Source organism: Aspergillus aculeatus (genome assembly GCF_001890905.1).
Source record: "Aspergillus aculeatus ATCC 16872 unplaced genomic scaffold ASPACscaffold_3, whole genome shotgun sequence".
Classification (NCBI taxonomy): domain Eukaryota; kingdom Fungi; phylum Ascomycota; class Eurotiomycetes; order Eurotiales; family Aspergillaceae; genus Aspergillus; species Aspergillus aculeatus.
This window is the reverse complement of record NW_017962978.1, coordinates 632422-652852: the sequence shown is the minus strand read 5'-3', so window position 1 is coordinate 652852 and position 20431 is coordinate 632422. Positions and strand designations below refer to the sequence as shown.

The window sequence follows — 20431 nt, the reverse complement described above, 5'->3', positions numbered from 1 at the left end:
CGGCAACGGTTTGGACTGGGCGTCTCAACCGCCATCCGGCTGTCAACCTTAATATTCCCTTGCCTGGTGGGGACAAGAAAAAAAAGGCACGGAACCCAGCATAACCGGCCTACTGGACAGGCAAACATACAGTACATGCACCATTTTTTGCATGTACATCTTGCAGACTGTACATACATACCAGATGCAGTCGAACACGCGATGCACTCATGGAAGCCACAAGGCAGTCAATTATCAAATTGACCAACTGACTAACTATGCATGCTTATCATTAGTACCAACAGCCTGGTGAATGTACCGTAGTTACTTCACTGTACTTAAGATATTGAATGGCCGACTGGATTCGGCATATCTCCCCCACACCCCCAAGCCGAAAGTCAACGCCCATGGATGAGTGACATTTCTTTTCCCTTCTCGAGTTCTTAGTAAGTTAGCAGTTGGAGGAGCCTTTCCATACATTGGAAAGATTCGGCTCCATCGCCCCTCTACTTTCCCATCCTTCCCCCCCCACCCCTTCCCCTCCCGGGCCAACCTCCCGGCATTTTCATCCCCTCACTTCGGTGGCTGCAGCTACACAACACAAGCGTCAGCAACCGACAAATAATTGCGCTGCCTACCCCAACTCTTCTCCTGGATCATTGCTCACTCATCTGTCACCCCCTCTCTAGTCAATTGATATAAACACAACACCCCCCTCCCCTCGGACCTTGCCCTGTATCTCTTACCACTGTCCGCTGGGTCGTCCGAAGTCTCTCTCCCACCCACCTCGGCATTGGTCGCCACCAACTTTGGTCGCCACCAACTTTTTCCTTTTGAGAGATTCACAATCGGTCGATCATTGAAGTCACGATGATCGCTAAGAACAACACTAACGGTCTGCCGGCCATCATCCCCCTGATTGTCAACAACGAATCGGTCATTACCGATGTCGCATTCGACGTCAAGAACCCCACGACGGGTGAAGTCATTGACCGTTGCGCCGGCGCCTCCGTCGACGATGCCAACCGTGCTGTGGCCGCCGCGAAGGCTGCTTTCCCCGCATGGAGCCAGACAAAACCCTCCGACCGCAGAGACATCCTGAACAAGGCGGCGGATATCATGCTTTCCCGGAAGGAGGAGTTGATTCGATATCAGATGGATTCTACCGGGGCGGGACGGATGTTCGTGGAGAAAACGTTTATGTTGGGGGTCGGGTTTTTGAAGGATTTTGCGGCATTGATCCCGTCCGTGGAGGGTGCGGTGCCTTCGGTCAATGGAGAATCTGCCATGGTCATCAAGCAGCCCTACGGAGTGGTTCTGGGCATTGCGCCTTGGTACTGTACTCACCTCCCTATACACGACCGTCTTATCTGAAGCGGTCGGTTGATCATCTGATCATGAACTAACTCCCGAACCAGGAATGCACCATATATTCTCGGAGTACGCGCAGTGGCTCTGCCTCTGGCTGCTGGTAACACGACGATTTTGAAAGGCTCCGAATTAGCACCGAAATGCTTCTGGGCGATTGGAGACATCTTTCGTGAGGCGGGTCTTCCTGCAGGCTGTCTGAACGTGGTCTTCCATCAGACTTCGGATGCCGCAGCCGTGACCACTGCTCTCATCGCCCACCCGGCCGTGCGAAAGATCAACTTCACCGGCAGCACTGTCGTCGGCTCGATTATCGCCTCCACAGCCGGAAAGTATGTCAAGCCGGTTCTTCTTGAATTGGGTGGGAAGGCGTCCGCTATCGTTCTGGACGATGCCAATCTGGAGAAGGCTGCGATGTGCTGCGCCATGGGAGCATTTTTGCATGTAAGGACCATCACCTACTTGACACTCAGCCTACGTGTGACTTTTTCTGATGAGAGGTTAGTCCGGTCAAATCTGCATGTCCACCGAACGCATTGTTGTGCAGCGATCGGTCGCCGACCGGTTCAAGCAGCTGGTGGCCGAAGCGTCCGAAAAGGTATTCGGAAAGCATGTGCCGCCGCTGGGCCTCGTGAATTCGGCTGCCGTGAAGAAGAATAAGGGGTTGGTGGAGGACGCACTTTCCAAGGGCGCCAATCTTATTTACGGACAGACCCAAGGCATCGATTCTAATAGCAACAGCATGCGGCCGGTCATTGTAGGCGATGTCACCAAGAACATGGATCTTTATGCCACGGAGTCGTTCGGCCCCACCGTGTCCTTACTTGTCGTTGATACCGAGGAGGAAGCTGTAGCCCTGGCTAACGACACAGAGTACGGCCTTACTTCTGCGGTATTTACGAGCAACCTGTTCCGAGGACTCAGGGTTGCCAAACAGATCGAAGCCGGGTAAGTCGATCGGTATCTTTGCTTAGGAGTATTTGTCCCTAACCTCTCTTGCTATGACCTAGGGCTGTTCATATCAACTCCTTGACTGTGCACGACGAGCCGGTCCTTCCGCATGGCGGCTGGAAGAGTAGCGGATACGGCCGTTTCGGAGGTGTGGGTGGTTATGATGAGTGGTTGCAAACCAAGACTGTGACTTGGGTGGAATAGTCTGTCCGGACCGCATGATCCATACGCAACGAACCATGGTTATTGGCACATAGCTTGCAAACCCGGGGTCGAGGCCGGCCTTTCCGTCGTCGCAAAAGGAGGGATCGGGTCGAGGCGACGGGCTTTCTCAGTTAAGCCATTGGGACCCTTGCTGGCAGGATTACAGCGACGGTCTAGGATGTTTTCTTTGTTACGATACCCACTTACGGCAGGGTTCGACAGGGTAGAGCCTAATCATACGAATTCCTCCAACTGAGTTCCCGTATTCAGGCGCTAAGTCCTTGGTGTAGCTCGGCAGCGTGTCAGACCCTTGAAATTTTGCGACGAGTGCACCCGAGGCTGCAATGTGCCGTAAGACTGTGGTCTTGTGTTGGGATTGATTGTTCCTGTTGTGTCACAGCCGCTTTCGCGCGGGTGTATTCCCGATCGTATTCCAATATTCTGTCACACAATGCGATGAAAGAGTACCGTAAATAGACATATATTTTCCCACAAGGCTTGCCAAGCTCGGAGGAGAGTAAGACAAGTCATCTGAATTAGGAAACAACCGACACGGTGAACCGGCCCTGCATAGCCGACTAAGCCAGTTCAGGCCCCCGTGGCCAGCTCTTCCCCCACTTGTAAAGGAACTAGTTCTATCAGTCAGGTCGCACTTTGCGATCAGATCCGAGACATAGGCAGTAGTCCGATACCCTAGCTATACTGTAAGCCTGTAAGATAAGAGGACCCTACCTACTCGCAGGAGAGGAAGATCTCTGCTCTGAAAGGCACGTGGGTATTTATTTTGTTCTTTGGTCGGACCGCCCTGGACCCCTGAAAAGACTCCCGGCGGTACGCATCAAGCATCTAGTTCGTACAAACATTGCCGTGAGGTCAAGTTGTTGCTTATTCTGGTGCTGACCTCGTGTTACTTGCCCAATGGGGAGGGCAGAAGGCCAGCCCTCCCTCAGGAACGGTGCTGGATGACGGATGAGGTTTTTGTAGAATCAGCATTAAATGCGATCATTGGCCGGGGGACGCAAGTCTGTCATCCATTGCGCTGAAAGTTTCTGCGGTGTCCAGGATCCAGGGCTGTGTTTGGCTGCCACTCGGACAGGGTCCCCACCCACCCGGTCAGGAACGAGAAATGAGCGACAGGAACGGAACCTGAAAATCAGCGGCGAGGGTAGGGCCGTTGTGAACTTGTGTGGGATGAGAGATGACTTCATGTGCCACTGGAGGAAATCGGTGATCAGCGATCATCATTCTCACAAAGTCTCACTCGGCCAGATGATTGTTTCAAATGAACATCCTACTATGTAGCTCCTGGAAGAATGCGCGGATCAACGGTCGGACAATGAAGAGAGCACAGTGCGTTATCATCACCAGGCTTAATGGTCAACCAACAGTGAGCAGTCAACAAACCTGGCTGAACTCCGAGGTCAAAAAGTCAAGATAGTGGGGTTGAACGAAGGTGGATTTCACAGTCGGCTTGGCGTGGGATTTTAGTGTTTTTGCCTGCACGCCCAGAGAATCGGAGTTTTCCCTGGAGCCAATGTCGCCATCCAATTTGTGCAACGCTCCGACCTCGTGGCGCCTGCCTCATTTCCTGGAGGCCTGGGCTTGACTGGCAGACAAGGCAGTGTAAGATCTAATTTGGATGAAATGGAATCACAGGCTCAGCTGGCGAGAAATAAGAGAGTCTGGTGGTCTGAGGGTCTGAGGGGTCTGAGAGGAGAACCGGACATTATCCGGACAATTGGAAAGAATGAGGAAGTAGGAAGGATGTGGCAGAATCCATTGCTGCTGCTGCTGCTGCTGCCGCCGCCCACCGCGTGCCACTTCCAAGTTCTCTTTTTTTGCCTTTCGGCCTCTTTTACCTCTTCTACCGTCCTTGTTCATGTGAATCATAAAATAATAACAATAACAAATCACTAATATTGCCGTGATCTGTCCCTGTTCCTGAGCTGGCTCGCACATAAGGTTATGTGTGTTTCACTTGTACACTCTTAGACTCTGTTAGACTTCCCCCCCCGACTCCATGATCTATGGCTCCATCCAGTCTGGTACCGTGGGTGCCTGGATTAGTTCTATCTACTAACGATTCTAGTTCATCAACACTCGGCTTCATTCAGGCGAGAACACTCTTCGCCTCCGTCCTCGGATGTCGGCCATCCCCTATTCTTGTTCTCGTTGAGTCAGTCGGTCATTCAGTTGAAATTACCCGCCCAGTGCTGGTAGCATAGACTACCTATTGATGGAACGGACTGGTTACTCCCCGTCCAGCAACAAGCGATGGCGGCGATGCTGGGATCCAAGCGAGCTAATACAGCTAATCCTCAGACTAATCCGCTGGATGAGCCAGTGGGAGGACAGAGATCACACTGAGGTGACATCGCTAAATCTTACTAGGAAATCCAGACGGGGTTTCGGAGTGGCTAAAGAGGCTTGCAGCCATACATTCCACGGCTCTTCAGGGTTTTGGCCTGGCATCCCCCAACCCTGGACCGGGTAAGTCATCCGTAGTATGTATGTATGGACTCAGGTAAATATGTATCATCTGGGTATCTCACTAAGTTCTAACATACTCATCCGTCGCAGAAGTAATTTCACTCTGCCCCACCATCGCAAATGAGCCGCAGATTGGGCCAGGTTGAAGGTCTGGCAGCCTGGAAGCTTTTCCTTCTCGCCCCCTCCATAGGGGTAAGTCCGTATCATTGTACTCCGTAGTAGAGATGGAGTGAGATGACGGAGGGGGCTATGCTCTCTCTCGCTCTCTCTCCTCCTCTTGAGTATTGTTCACTAATTTCGCATTTCACATATCATCTCTAAACCTCCCCCCGCTCCCTCGTTCATTTTTCTTCTCTTCTCCTTCTTTCTTCCTTCTCAACCCACCCTTCGTGTCCTTCGTTCTTTACACATCATTCCCACGGTAGTCACTCTTTTGCACTACAAACAATCTCGAGTCTTAACCCACTCCAGTCACTCCTTGATTCACTCACTCTTCACGAAGGAATTTCTCCCCCTCTAAAACCTAAACACCTTAAACCAAATCAAAATGCGTTTCTTCGCCGTCATCTCTGCCCTTGCTGCCCTGGCCTCGGCCTACACCCAGCCCGACTACACCCAGAGCCCCACTGGCAATGCCATCTACACTCCTGGCCTGAACGACCAGGTCGAGGCTGGCAAGGCCTACAGCGTCACCTGGGATCCCACCACCAGTGGCACGATCTCTCTGGTCCTCCTCCACGGCCCCAGCACCAACATGCAGACCCTGTATGCGATTGCCGAGGACATCGAAAACACCGGCAGCTTCTCGTGGACCCCCAGCACTGATCTGGCGCCCGAGACCACCCACTACGGTCTCCTTCTCGTCGTCGAGGGCACTGGCCAGTACCAGTACTCCACCCAGTTCGGTATCACCAACCCCTACTACTCGTCCTCGTCCGCTGTCGCTTCCGCCACCTCCACTGCCGCCGCTACCACCTCCGCTGTCACCGAGGCCGCTGCCACCACCACTGCTGCCGCTACCACCACCGAGGTTGCCGTCAGCGCCGCCACCACTTCCACTGTCGCCGAGCCGGTTGATGCCACCAAGCCCGCTGCCACCTCCGTCCCCGTCATCAAGCCCACCGGCTTCGTGACCTCCAAGCCCTCCAGTGTCATCTCCAGCTCCGCCGCTCCCTCCGGCACCCCCGCTGCCAGCTCCTCCTCCGTCTCCCCCATTTTCACCGGTGCTGCTGACCGCAACGCCATGAACCTGGGCATGGGCGCCCTGGCTGCCGGTGTTGTTGCCGTCCTTGCCATCTAAACTGGTCCAGCTTGAGCTTGAGCTTGGCAGTGATGTGGATTTGCAGCTGTGATGAAGCTTAGTTTGATTGTTCATATTGCTTTGATACTTATTCGACCAGGACAAATTTCTAAGAACTTCGGATGTATTAAGCTTTGTTGTTTTTATCTTTCTGTACAAGACAACCCCCCTTCCCCAATGCCTCCCCCGCATGTGGAATTACCTTTCTTCGACATGATTTCTTTTCTATTCTAGTTCTCAGTTATACCCCCCTTTATTTTGACAACATGAATGAACCTCCAAGGGAGAAGATATCTGATGACCAACAAACAAGAAAAAAAACCAGGAACCCTCCTTGCCCCTGTGTTTGATGTTTTAAATGTATGTTTGCCGTCAATCTGCCCAAGCAAATAACTTGCAACTTTGATGGGGGATGTTGGGTTGGTGACCCTTTGTACTTATTTGATCTCCCACTAATGTTTCATCCTAATGAATTCAGCCCCTCGGGGGTGACACTTACTCGAATGATCCACGATCAGCTTAATACCCACCATTAAGAAACTGGAAATTGCCAACGGGGCTGGGTCGGAGATTTGGTTCTCCTTCCAAGGCTGACATGCACGTTGTGGGACGGGATCGATCACTAGTACTGAGTAGAACACGATTGTCTTAACGGGCGCGGGAGGCACTTTTACTTGGTTAGCACTTTTCTTTTATTAATCTATTCCATGCCACTACACATTTAAATTTCCACTGGAGGGAGGTTAATCGCGGCTCGGGACTTTCCGGTCGTTGCGTATACGTATACTGTCGTCTGGTGTTGTTGGAACTTGGGAGACAGCAGAGATATCTGGTTGTTTTAGGTCTGCTGGGCGTCACGCCAGGGAGTGAGGTCTTGGTGGCTGGAAGAGCACCTTCTGCGTACCTACTCCTACAGTTTACAGGCTGATGAATTTGTTGGTCCGCCCATGTCTGCGACCAACTACCGGCATTGATCGTACACACCAAGAGCGCATTACCAGCGAAGCTTTCAACCACTAGCTGGCTAGTCTATCGTGTTGGTGTGACCAACGTCTCCAGAGCTCCTACCGTGACTGAAAGTCTTTAATAGACTTTATGAGTTGGTAGTGTATGCCGATTTCTAGAAAGAGGACGTGTGTGCATCGCTCGCTGCCCAGGAACTTCCCCCCACCCCCTACACTTGTCGAACAATATACAACGTCCTCACCCGAACCAAATCATGCCAGTTGGATCATCATTAACAAAACTCACACTGATCGAGGCAATAATCTACCAATTCCTTTTGAAACCTCCATCGACAGCACAAGAACCTTAAACACAACCCAGCAAGAACCAAACTCAAACTCCCAACTAAATCCAAGAGAATGTATGTATACATCGGAGCGAGGTCCAACCCCCCCACCCCCGGCCCCCAAACAGGAAACCACATATTATCACGTGACAGATAAGATCGATCGACTCCGGCGATAAGCAATTTTTCCCATCCCCATCCCAACCCAGCAACCACAATCCATCACAGCGCCTCCCCTCACAGCACCTTGCAACCCCCTCCCCAAATTTCATCTCAAACCCATCGCTGCAGGCAGTGTACTCAAACAACCTCAAAAAAAAATGGTCCAAGGATCCCTCAAGAAGACCAAGCCCTCGGGCGGCTCGACCTCAAAACGGTACACCTTACCTACCTACCTACCTACTACCTACATCTGGCCACCTTCTAGCATTTACCCCCAATTACCAAATTCCCCTCTCCTCTCCCTTTCAATCAGACAATACAATCCGCAAGCGCACACATCACAAGAAGCCATCCAGAGACTAACTTCAAATCTGAATCAAAAGTCCCACAGCCCTGGCCCCCAAACGCGGTCCCCGCCAGATCGCCCCCAAGAAAGCTTCCCTCATCAAGCAGCAGAAATTGACCAAGGTTCGTCGCCTGCCCCTCTTCTTAACGTCTATCACGAAAGACTACATACACCCAAGCCCAACTTGGAAGCCCGAACCCTGTCCCGAAACTGGCTAAACTAACCTCTCCTTCGGTGAAACAGAAACTCACGGCCGGATTGACCGCCCAGACGGAGAAGAATCTCGCCGAGAAGGCGGGCCACCTGGAGTTGTTGGCCGGTGGGAAGAAGGATAAGAAGGCGGGTGCTGCCAAGGGGAAGAAATAGTGATATGCGGGAAATGATTTCATTTTTTTGGTTCGGAGGAAGCGGGCGGCGGAGTGGAAGGTGGCTTCGGTTGAAAGATGATCGAGCCGAGGCGAGGAGGGATATACATATTAAATCTTTGGAGGGGAAATAGGACACATACATACGAGTAATGAAATTAGATACCCTTTTTTATCTGGATCTGGCCGCTTGGGCTGCTTCGGCTTTATTGGTTGGGTTTCGTTGGTGCTTCATTGTTTTACGCAGGCTGTTGTACGTGAGATGAAAGACACCCGAACTCTATATAGATGTAGATCTATTTCATGAAACAAAATAAAAAGAAGATTATGTATGAGAAGAGTAGTCATATGTCCAAAAAAAAATGTACAGGTGACCAGGTACCAAACAAATCAACAATCATCAATCATCATCGTCTTCGAGAAAGAAAAAAAAAACACAAAACACAAAACACGCTTCAAAAGGGTATCTCTCAAGTGCAGTCAGTATCAGTCACTCCGGCGCTTCTTTTGCCTCCTTGTGGAAGGGCTGTTCACATCTTCGACATCCGGACCGGAGCCCCCGACTGCTCGATCAGCTCTTGCCCGTGCTCAACCCAGCGAGCAAAGCCGTCGTCAGTGGGATCGCTAGGGAAATCATCCCAAACAGGGTTCTCCGAGTCCGCATACGTAGACCACGTCCCCTTGGGCACCTCCGAGGCGGACCATGAAGGAAGCTTCGCCATCACACAAGTGTAGTAAACGTAAAGGATCCTGCACAGTAGATGAACCCGATCGACGTAGTGCTGTTTGCTGGGGTCAGGTTCGCGACCACCATCTCCGAGCTGCTTCCACCAGGACATGCGCCAACGTAGAGTCAGCAGTATGTGGCCGAGTTCGTTGAGGAATCGCAGGTGCGTATCCTGAGAGATCTGCTTCCACTTGATGTTGTAGAAGTCGCGTTCCAGTTTGCGGAATCCCTCAACTTCAAGCATACGGCAGATGATGCGCGACAACTGGGCCGCCATGAGAATTTCTCGCCTATCTTCAGCGTCATCAATGTTCATTGGTCTCTCGGCTTCACCCGCTTGAAGAGGAACAATGCTGTAGCTCGCACGGCTAGGCATGTTGTTCCATTTCGCGAGAAGAGTCTGTCGAGGAACATTAGTGAAAGGCTTCGGACCTTAGTAGGACTGACATACATAAGTGTTGGCCATTGGATCACAGTCCTTGACGCACGTGAGCCAATTCTTCGATTTGTCTTTCGACTCGACGAGTCGTCGGTCAACAAACTCAAGGAAGGTCGACTTCGAGTTGCCATTATACTCGCTCAATCCACGCAAAAACCGATAGGTCTCCGCCAAATCCAGGGTATAAAGAGACCCCCAGGACTGGCTGGCGCGGATGTTGAACCGGCCTTGGCGTTCGCCGAGGAATGAGATCAAATCATTCAGATCGAATTCGGAAGGGATTTCCATCCGCACTCGCCTTGAGCCATCCAGGGTGGGGTGATTGACCGCTCGTTGAGCTGATAAGATTAGCCAGGTTGCAAAATCGACAACTAGATCGTGGCACGTACAGATATAATTGCAAACACCATACTCAACGATGTTGGAAAAGCAGGCGCGAGCGCAAGGCTGTTCATGCAGCGTAGGGCGGCACGCATCGCAAGGAGCATTCCCATCGCACTGTCTTCGGCATTAGCTATTTTACCGGATAAGGGTGTTTCACTTGTGAAATGCGAACCTTGCGCTTGTTCAATCGGCACTGGACACACGTGTCCTTGTTCTTTCTTCGCAATCCAGCATTTGCCCTTCCGACCATAGACAGAGGCCCCTTGCGGCGTGCTCCACGTGGCGGAGAGATGAAGTCAGCGGAGGCAATGGAACCGCCCTGGCCATCCTCCTGCACAATCTGCAGTGGTTTGGGTTGTGCCTGATCCAGGTTCACACTAAGGTTGCGCTGCTTGCGCTTTCGAACCGTAGCGACCGACTGCATGGATAGAGCCTGTGGGCGTGCAGGCGCTCGCTGAGCGGCAGAAGACGCTCTCGGCCGAGAATCGACCGGAACGTAGTATGATTCCGCCGGGTTCTCGCTGACCATGAAAGCAGTAGCGTTCTGCAGGGGTTGCGCTGCGTCAGATGGTGAACCATCATTTCGCGCATCCTTCCATTCATCATCCAATTGTCGGTCGGCAAAAGCGGGGATGCCATCCGTTGTAGCCGAGTAAGGGTCGTACATGTTGGAGAAATCCCCAGACACTGACGAGCTCTCCGACTTGTACTGAAATCCGTCTTGATTTTTGGGTTCTTCTTTGAAGTAGGGGGACTCCTGCGGCATCGTCATTGACGCAGGGGAGGTCATGTTGCTTGGTAACTGAGCCTCCAAGTTATCTAGCCAGCGTGAATCCAGAGACCGTACATGCCCGTGATAGCTGCGCATTCCCTTAGTCGCTGACTGCGAGCCCATTGCGAGCGACATCGGAGTCTGGCGGGAAATGTTTTCAGCAGTGGCGGCGGGCTGTTCAGACCAGTATTCCGGTGGGGGGAAGGAAAACGACGGCGGCAGTGGCTGGAACGGCACGAACTGATCGGAGGCAACATCTGAAAATCCTTGTCCCTGAGACAGGTCTCCAGGATCTTCGACAATGACCGTGTTGGTGGAGGCGACAGGCTCCTTGGCGTATGGATAGAGGAGACCAGCTTCGCCGGGAATGCCAACCGAAATGGCGTTGAACAGGTGGTAAGGCGGCCATGACTCATCCAGCTGGAAGTTGTCATCGGCGGAGGAAGGCAGCGTTCTAGGGCTGATAGTGGCACTGACAGTGCCGGAGATTGTGCCATCTACTATGCTGAATTTGTCGGGGGTGGAGATTCCTGGTTGTTTACTGCAAGGGGGGCGGCTCGCGCATCAGCCGAAGGGGTTCAGAAGAGGGGAACAGCTGAGATAACCGCACCTGTAGTCACTGCCCTGATAGTCATCCGGCTGTCCGACCATTGAGATTGTGGACTGGTCCCGCGAGAGGGAGCCATGAGGGCCATTTATCTCGACGATATCGGCATCGCCCTGGCTGGAATCTTGGCTCGTATCCCACTCCTGCGGTTGTTCGTAGCCCGGATGCTCGTACGCAGAGATAGGAAAGTTGTCAGTTTGCCAGGTCTCGAGGATTTTGGGGTCAATGCCCGCAGCGTTGCCAGTACTCCCGCAGTCCATACAGGGTCTGCGAGGGATGATTTAATAAGACCTCGAAGAGCTGGCCAGAACTCTAGCGCGTTCCCAGATTGTTGGGAACCGGCGGAGAGTCGCGCGGGAAAAAGCACACTCGGCGAGGCGGGTGGGCTTGGGTTTGCGATAGCGGAGGACGGATGATGGAGGGGAAATGGGATGGACGTCGTAGTTGATATTGATGAGGAGGAGGAGGAGGAGGAGAAGAGGAGGGAGAGGAGAAGGAGAAAGAAGAAGAAGATGATGATGGTCTGATGGCGCAAGCAGGAAAATCAAACCGAAAGATCGTGGCTGACTCTGTCTGGGTTGGTTTAGTTTGGTTTGGTTTGGGTCGGAGTGATTGAGTTGAATAATAATACTGAAATGCTGAAATGTCCCCACCAAAGATTTTGCTGCTGCGGCGATCGGCCTCACTACACACATACGTCGATGTCTTGCCGCAACAATTCCTTTCGCACAGACCAGTCAGCTTGCAGGTTTCTTGCCTGGTGCTCGACTATGAATCTTGGCAGATCAACTATTTCTGGGTCGAACTGATCCTAGTTGACCGGTAGTTTGTGATTGTGATCCAAAAGGTCGAGATGCATGCATGCATGGACACGAGTATGTTGATATCTGGGTTTTATCTACAAAGGGTTACGAATAGTCTCATACACAATGGGTTGTGTGTGCGTGCATGGATGGCTTCTTGGCAGGAGAGGGGTTTTTGCTGCTGCCGTGGATCATCCAAATTATCTGAACCGTGTCTGAAACCACTCTTCGTTCGCCAGAAGATCCTCTTTCTAGTGTCGGCTATTATTATACAAGTCCCGTCCTGCAACCTTGGGGAATGAGGATTGAGGATGGAGACTCATGCATCTCACCTCCTGACCACCGACCACTAATTAACCCTGGCGTGATGTGATATACGATCTGATAGTGTCTCCGAGAACTCCGAGCCTGACATGACAGATGGAGATTACGCGAGAGATTCAGTGGAAATACTCCATCAAGTATTATGATTCTGCGTATTGATGGGAAGTTCGGCACGGGCTGATGTCCTCCGTGCGGCGTGATGAGGTTAGTCGCCTGAAGGTTCTACCTAAACTTCTCAAGACCTCAAGCCTCAAGGATTCAAAGAATGGTAAGGACCGTAGGGGCAGGGCAGAAGGTGGTTGGTACTACGTACTTTGAGGCTTGCTGGGCTCCATCGTAGCCCCGCCGCAAGGAACGGACGGCGTTTCTACTAAGAATACCATAAGGACCCAGCAATCACAAATCAAGGACCGTTTGGAAGCGATTCTAGAAGCCCCTCTCCTCTTGTGCAATAGTCCTTGCAAAATCTATCGTGGCCCCATCAGGGTCTACCATTTGACTGCCAACAAGAAGAAAATTTTCTTGATAAGAGACCGGCCGATCCGTAGATGACGGCACAATTTGACCTAGATCTTAGTAATTAAGACCACACACAGCTACCCCGTACACAGCACAAGGCAATGGTTCTGTGCATGTGTTTGATGCATAGGCGAGACCCTACACAAAGTTGACGGGCTGATATGTGTCTGTAGATATCCAGCTGCTCCGTGGGTTGGTGGTAACATGAACGTAAATGCTGTTGTGGCCTGGTCTGCTCCATGCCCTAGACATGCACCTCGACTATAATGTCCGAGTCGATGCTGTTGCCCTTTGCGCCTTCACAATTGAGTTGAATTGCTCCCAGGTGCCCTTCAATCTCCTCGACTAGGGTCCCGGTCTGCTGTTTGAGGGCTCTGGCGTATTGAGCTGAGTTTGTCAAAGAATATGAACATAACACACCCCCAGCTCTAGCGATCTCCAGCGTCTACTTATAAGACCATCCAGTGGTTATTCATTCTGCCACCGGGACAGCACCCGGTTATATATACCGTGGACTGAGGTGCAATTGAGCCGGTGTGAACTCCCTCAGCCGGTCGCACAAAGTCACTGCCGCGTTTCTCTGCCAGAATTCCCTTTCTCTTACCATTAGAAATCGAACGATTCGTGGCTGATCGGAATGTGTTTCCCCACGAAGCCGACTACAGACGGTGTTGCCAGCTTCACCGCAGACTCTTTTTGGCGGACCCTCGGCTTCCCGTTGGTAATGCTTGGTTTCGGATGGTAATTTTCCCCCTGGACACAGCCCCCACCACTGCAAGTTCGACTGTTCTGCGCTCGTCACACCGACAATACCAAGTCTCCCGAGACCTGCCCATTCCATCGGCCCCCCCCGCAGCATCAAGAGCTTCACCGTGACCAGATTCGAGATACGGTTGCAATTCTCCCCGGTTTCTCTTCGCCGGTCGGGGTAAAATGGGGTCTGGAAGGGTAAACGAACGGAATTGGTCTCTCCGGGGCTGAATATTGCCCAGTCTCAGATCGACCCTATAAATGCAGGATGCCTTTCTTCTTCTTTTTGTTCTTTTTGTCTGGGGAAAATCCGGCCCAGTAGGACGTCGAATACCGAATTGGAGTTTCCAGGGGAGAAGTTCTTACGTATGAGTCGAAACTCCGCCTATTATCCGCACTAAACCCTTTTCATCGACGTCCACCGACCCAAAGCGAGCAAGCCGAGTCTAGCCTGAACTTATCGACTCAGGGCTGCCTATACTATACTACTATAGTACTTTACCATTCATACCATTCCAAGTACAAGCCAGTACCAATCAACTTACTCAACATGCATATCCTGGTATGCTTCATGCTTCTCCTCCTCAATCCAATCAATTGAACCGTGATTTACTTGCGCTCCAAAAAAGAAAAAAAAAAGATATCCCAACAAATGCCATCACCACCTCGATTACCCACCTGAATGAAGAAAAGGACCCATACTAAAACCCATCTGCCTTCCCGCTCCCACAGGTTGTGAACGACGACGGACCTCCCTCGCGCCGCCTGTCTCCATACATCCAACCGCTGGTCTCCGCCCTCCAAGCCACGGGCCACCTCGTCTCCGTCGCCATCCCAGCCGCCTCCCGCTCCTGGATCGGCAAGGCACATCTCATCGAAGCCTCCCTGAAAGCCACCTACGTCCCGCCGCAAGCCTTCCACAACGACGGCACCTGGAACGAGACCTACACCCACGCCGGGGCCAATGACAATGACACCGATTCCCCCAATGGCACAACTACAACCAGCGCAACCACCAGCAACGGCAACCCCAACGACGAATGGGTGGTAATCACCAACGGCACGCCCGCCAGCTGCGTGCAACTCGGCCTCTTCAACCTCTTCCCCGATCGCCCCCCCATTGACCTGGTCATCTCCGGCCCCAACCACGGCCGCAACGCCTCCACGATCTACAACCTCTCGTCCGGCACGGTGGGCGGCGCCCTCGAGGCCGCCACCTGCGGCAAGCGCGGCATCGCCATCTCCTTCGGCAGCAAGGAGGAGCAGCCCGCGCTCGTCATCGCGGCCGCCGCCCGCCTGGCCGTGCGCGTCGTCAACCACCTGATCGCCCACTGGGACGAGCGCGTCGAGCTCTACAACATCAACGTCCCCATGCGCGAGGACGTCGAGTCCCGGCCCGTGCTGTGGACCCGCACCCTCCCCTACTACTGGGCCAACGGGTACCTATACGCCGAGGCGGACAACTCCACGCAACAAACCCAACAAGTCAACGGAGTCTCGGAGACGCAGCAACGACCCGCAACGACACTCAGGCAACGGGACTTCAAATGGGGCGCCCAGCTGTTGGATATGAAGAAAGCGCTGCAGGCCAGTGAGGAGGGGACGGATGCGCATACCGTGCTGAATGGGAGTACCAGGTAAGCAAGCAAGCTTTGATTTTTGCATCATTGGGCAACGAGCAAGGCGCGCGATCGTGAGAGAAGAGCGAGCGGCGAGTGCTGCAACTCGTTATCCGATTCAACTCGCATTTATTCTTGAGAGTTACTGGGCTAATTCCGGTGGTTTTCCCTTGTCGCATAGTGTCACCGCCCTTCGCGCGAACTTCTGGCATGTTCCTGGCTTGGAGGGAACTTTGGAGTTGGAGTGATGATGATGATGATGATGATGATGCATAAAATCAATATATATCACGATTTGATCAATATGCATAATTGGATAAGGGGGAGGGAGGAACAACAAAACGACAACCTTTCATGCATGGGACGGGATCGGATGATTACAACGTCCTCTTTTCTTTTGCGACATTTAGATACCCGCAACGGTTCTTTGGTTTTTTACTTCTGGTTCTACGCTGCATTATGTTCGACTGGATCTTGGAAAAGAACTCGATATATATACGATGGCTTTGATTGTCTGTTTGAAGGGGCTTGGGAAGGAAAAATAGATTTCTGTCCAACATTCAATCATGATAAGGATTATGCAGACTTTCTTGGTCATATTTCTGCTTCAGTATGCGGATGTTGCGCTAATCAGATGGAGGGATGAATTTGGTACGCCGGCTATGGCGCAATAGCAAGATGGCTGGTAATATCATATGGGGCTTTATGACAAGGAATGAAGAATAGAACCCAAACAGTCGGCAGGAGTATCATTTGCGAGAATATCATATGGGTCATGAGGAGCTTAAGAAACTGAAACAGAAAGAACAAAAAACAATAGACACCAGGAACCGTGGCAGACATTACCCTGATGCCTACAGCGCCCGCGCTACCTCACCTGCACCGCTCTCGACCACCGAGGCCTGCTCAGCACGCATCTTTCCCTTAGCCGCAGCCCTCTCGCCGACACCCATGCGTCGGGCAACGTAGCGTTGCGCGACAACTCCGACGGCCAGAGTAAGCGACTCTTCGATCCACTCGGCGGCCCATTCGCGGGGATCCACGCCGCCGCCCTGAATAATCTCCGCGATTTCCTCGGGCACGACCGTCTGAGGCAGGTTGGCGTCTTCGCTGTCAGAGTCGTCAGTGGGAGCCGCCGTCGCCTCAAGCCAGTCGATCCATTTCTGAGGAACAGCCTGAGAGAGTGTGTGGAAGGCGATGCCGTGGATGGGGTCGTGGAGATATAGCGCAAAGACCACCTCGTCCTCAGTCTCGGCTGGGGCGTCAACGACTCCTGGCGGGGTGGCTTTTTCGGTTGTGGGGCCCGCCTGGAAGAGGTCCGCCGCTGTGGGCTGGCTGATGGCTTGGATGGCTAGGAAGATATCGCTACTGCGGACGGGGTTGCTTTCGCTGAGATCTTGAGTGGCTTGTTTCGCAGCTTCCTCCACTCCACCCCGGGCGGAAAAGAGCTCGGTGGCATAAGCTTCGGCGCTTGCGCGGGCGAGCTTGGTGGCTTCGACGGAGCCGCGGATGGCCGAAAGCGTACGAGGGTGACCGGGAGTGACCGTCCGCCACCAGGGCCCATCGTGCCATCCGGGTCCCGAGAATTGAAGACCGCCGATATCGAGTCCGCGCTTGGGCGCTGACTCCTGGCCGCGCTGGATGACGAGAAGATCGCCGCCCTCTACCTGGGCCATCACCCGGGAAAAGACTGCGTAGACCAGGGGGTCAATGCTGGGGTATCCGGAAAGGTCGTGAGTAATGTGGATCTGGAGACGTTCATGAGAGGAGATCGGAGGAGCGATGGTGTGGATTAGGGATGTGAAGGTCGGAATGGCCATATTGCGAAGCTCGCCGCCTAGGAACTGAAGTCAATACATGTCCATATCTGAAACAGTCTTCCAGAAGATCATACCTAAGTCTCTCAATGCGCCGACATTTCCCTTGACCTGCTGTGCCCATTTCTGCGCTTCCTCGTTCTGCTGGATTTCCTTTACAGCGGCCTCGGCCTGCTTCATGGCGGCCGAAGCAGTTGCGAAAATGCCCCCCCACCATCCACCGCCACCGCCGCCACTGGATGTAGCTGCCTCTGTTGCGACGACTTTCTCTGACTCAGGTTTGATGACATTGGTACTCTTGTTTTCCGGGACCGAGGCTCGCACACTTTCACCCGATTTCCGCGGGACGGGTTTCTCCTCGCTGGCCCGACCGGCTGCGGGTGTCGCAGCCACTGGAGCGGGCTTGGGTGACTTGATAACTGGACGGGGTTCGTTGGTCGATACACGTGGGGTACCCGGGCCACTGCTAGGACGCTGAGTAGTCAGGCTGTCCAGCTCAGCGAAGATGTCTTGTTCGGACTGCGTCGTCGCAGTAGCGGGGGGTTTGGAGGCAGTCTTGGAGGGTTCTTGGTCGACGGCCGACTCCACGGTCAAATCGTCAAATTGAGCTAGAAGCTCATCATTTGTGGGTTTTGAGGACTTGGGACGCATGGTGACGTGTTATGCGGACGCACTTTAGAAGATCAGTTCTGATATATCTGTATGTGCGATGGGGAGGGATAAAGAAGGAGAATAATCGATGTTGGTGGAGTGAAGCTCTCTTGGTTGTTTTGGGCGGTGGAGACGGGATGACCTGTGCCAAGAGGCTCAAGTTGCGTGGCCGCTTTCCGCCTTTGACGACGAAGGCTTGTATGGGCTAGTATGGAGGGGAACTATAAGTTATCTACTCAAGCATCATCGGAGCTTGGGTATAGCAGAGATCAGTCACTACGCACTACTATGCCTAATGATACTTTGTTACTTTGAGAGCACTGGGTATTGAGCTTTGCGCCAAACTAGCGCCCACTTTCCGTTATCATGTTTTTTGTATGGATGTTTATTTGTTTATTTTGCCAAACAATCCCAATGGAGACTAACTGATCCATGCAAGTGGAGGTCAATATGAGCAGGAAGATCCTTCTGATCATCTTTTTATAGCCTGCTTACCGATATTCTCGGAGCGATGTCAGAAATCAGCTAATGCTAAAGTTGGCCTCTGTCGCATCGAAGTTTATTCGGAAAAGTCCTCAGCTTTAGCCATGATCAAATTCCACTCTTCACACCGCCTGTAGATCGATCGATCCCACATACATATACTTGATAGTCTGAATTGTTGTTAGGGAACATCAGACTGCTAGTCGTCTCCTATCTCTGCAGCATATATCGGGACAAGTGGATGTACATTACTCACGGAGAGTTCATGGTGACAATTGTAGAGCCGTGACTTACAGGCTGCTTGGCCCAGCTTCCTCTTCCTCGTCTGTAAAGGGTTGTAAAGGCGAAATGACGAGATCAAAGGATTCTCCAAGCTTCTTTCATCTTGACATATGATATCACACGATGATGGTGCGGAATGGAATCCCGCCGGCACGGTCAGATCATACTATGGCCAAACAACTCCTTACAGATGAGTGAAGTGTGCCCGAGGTTGATTCGTCGACTTCACAATCCATGGTCCACCGGATCTGATCTGTACTTCTTTACAACAAGGAATCAAGTATTCTCTCTTTCCAGAAAAGCTCATCACAAAGCCACCAAGCCATATACAACCCTCGCATGCTACTGCTAAAAGCCTGCTATGACTGCGAGCCATCTCAATGACATCCGCAGTGATGAATTTAGGGTGATCGTAGCCCGAGTGTTTCCTACAGCCTAAGTCGCTTTCACCAATGCTTTAAACAATTTGAGTTTTCAGATCGTGATCGATTCATTCCCAAGATTAGCCGTCTCTTTACCGGGACACAAGAGTAGTAACACGCCGTCGATCATGTTCGAGTGCAAAATGCGCACTATTCGTTCCATTGGCGCCCAGCGACCCTTCTGGCCACCTGCCGGCGGACAGAGATTGATTACAGATAAAGAGGACGCATGGCATAAAATAAATTGATGCCCACCTTCTTTTGCATCCATCGACTTGCGCATTCATTGTACCACACAAATCAGACCTTTCCACCCGGAAAGTCATCGCCAGTTGAGCCGCAAGTATCCCGATATCAACTACAGGTACAAGGTCCCTACACCCCTACACTAGATAGATCGTGGCACTCAAGAAGTTAACAACATGCAGAGGACATACCTTGTCGGTCGACCGGCCCCCAGAATAGCCCGATCATTCATCATGCGCCTCCCATATGTTGCGAACCCCCCAGAGACGAGCGATGCCGAGGAAGCTGAGATCCTAGCACAAACGCAAGCCCGACGTGCCCCTGGAACGCTGCTACCTCTGGACTTGGCACTGATGCACTCGTTTCCAGTCACGGATGGCTGGAATTCATTTATGGGCGCCCTTCGCACGAGGACGAGTCTCTCGACCATTATCCGTGAGCTGATCATGTGTCGTGTGGCTGTCCTCAATGATGCCTTGTTCGAGTGGGAGCAGCACGCTCCGTTGCTGAAGGCAGGAGGATTCAGTGACGAAGCGCTAGAGCTGATTCGGCAACCAGACATCTGTCCAGAGGCACAGAAAAGGGTGCTCAGCAGGGAGGAAAGCGTGGTGCTGAAGTATACGGACGCTATGACCAAGACGGTCAAGGTGCCGGAGGAGATCTTCCAGGAGGTCAAGGAGTGTTTCGATGATAAGCAGGTGGTGGAAATTACGGCGACGGTAGCGGCTTACAACGGTGTTAGTCGCTTTTTGGTTGCATTGGATGTGGGAGAGAGGAATCATGCTAAATGCTGGCATGTCTAATTGGATGGTATCTCCATAGATCTTTAATCTTCGGCAGCTGGACCTTCCATCTTCGACATAATGCCACGGGGTGATTAAACCTGTATTGTCAGTTTTGTTCGGTGTTGTTGCTCCGAGGAGTATGTTTTACCAGTACAACATACAAGGTGAATATAGTCGATTAGCGATAAACAACCGCGAGGAAACCGGGCCCACCGAGCCAAAAAGTGTCATCAACAAGGCATAGGCATAATAACATTTCCATAGCATACACAGTAGTTACCCGATACATTCCCGCCCTCGTCTTTACATGAAAGGTAGTATAAAGTGCGCGCTCACCACGGATTC

General features: G+C 52.3%; 7 protein-coding genes across 7 annotated transcripts; 5 read left to right on the top strand and 2 right to left on the bottom strand.

Annotated features, from left to right (window-relative positions):
* Window positions 1-520: 520 nt before the first annotated feature.
* Window positions 521-2749, top strand: ASPACDRAFT_75894 (aldehyde dehydrogenase). Its single transcript, XM_020204582.1, has 4 exons — window positions 521-1313; window positions 1398-1791; window positions 1853-2295; window positions 2358-2749. Exons 1-4 carry the CDS (start codon window positions 850-852, stop codon window positions 2500-2502), a joined length of 1446 nt encoding a protein of 481 aa, XP_020059125.1. The 5' UTR covers window positions 521-849; the 3' UTR covers window positions 2503-2749.
* Window positions 2750-5539: 2790 nt separating this feature from the next.
* On the top strand, window positions 5540-6292 carry ASPACDRAFT_40098 (GPI anchored serine-threonine rich protein; the record flags this gene model as incomplete). The annotated part of the gene is made up of 1 exon (XM_020200699.1): window positions 5540-6292. The coding sequence occupies one exon, from the start codon at window positions 5540-5542 to the stop codon at window positions 6290-6292; it is 753 nt and encodes a 250-aa protein (XP_020059124.1).
* A 1481-nt stretch (window positions 6293-7773) lies between these two features.
* On the top strand, window positions 7774-8632 carry ASPACDRAFT_113101 (DUF2462 domain-containing protein). The gene is made up of 3 exons (XM_020195696.1): window positions 7774-7959; window positions 8129-8213; window positions 8335-8632. The coding sequence occupies exons 1-3, from the start codon at window positions 7904-7906 to the stop codon at window positions 8455-8457; spliced, it is 264 nt and encodes an 87-aa protein (XP_020059123.1). The 5' UTR covers window positions 7774-7903; the 3' UTR covers window positions 8458-8632.
* Window positions 8633-8713: 81 nt separating this feature from the next.
* ASPACDRAFT_75891 (uncharacterized protein) lies at window positions 8714-11814 on the bottom strand. The gene is made up of 5 exons (XM_020204581.1): window positions 11389-11814; window positions 10179-11319; window positions 10012-10120; window positions 9635-9960; window positions 8714-9583 (listed from the first exon to the last, which is right to left on the bottom strand). Exons 1-5 carry the CDS (start codon window positions 11643-11645, stop codon window positions 8987-8989), a joined length of 2430 nt encoding a protein of 809 aa, XP_020059122.1. The 5' UTR covers window positions 11646-11814; the 3' UTR covers window positions 8714-8986.
* Window positions 11815-14331: 2517 nt separating this feature from the next.
* On the top strand, window positions 14332-15648 carry ASPACDRAFT_57772 (5'/3'-nucleotidase SurE; the record flags this gene model as incomplete). Its single annotated transcript, XM_020203284.1, has 3 exons — window positions 14332-14343; window positions 14514-15418; window positions 15582-15648. The coding sequence occupies 3 exons, from the start codon at window positions 14332-14334 to the stop codon at window positions 15646-15648; spliced, it is 984 nt and encodes a 327-aa protein (XP_020059121.1).
* Window positions 15649-16254: 606 nt separating this feature from the next.
* Window positions 16255-17868, bottom strand: ASPACDRAFT_23133 (DUF5427 domain-containing protein MTC1; the record flags this gene model as incomplete). The annotated part of the gene is made up of 2 exons (XM_020199173.1): window positions 16255-17237; window positions 17295-17868. 2 exons carry the CDS (start codon window positions 17866-17868, stop codon window positions 16255-16257), a joined length of 1557 nt encoding a protein of 518 aa, XP_020059120.1.
* A 1264-nt stretch (window positions 17869-19132) lies between these two features.
* On the top strand, window positions 19133-20283 carry ASPACDRAFT_75888 (carboxymuconolactone decarboxylase family protein). The gene has a single exon (XM_020204580.1). The coding sequence runs from the start codon at window positions 19535-19537 to the stop codon at window positions 20102-20104; it is 570 nt and encodes a 189-aa protein (XP_020059119.1). The 5' UTR covers window positions 19133-19534; the 3' UTR covers window positions 20105-20283.
* The last annotated feature ends 148 nt before the right edge of the window (window positions 20284-20431 follow it).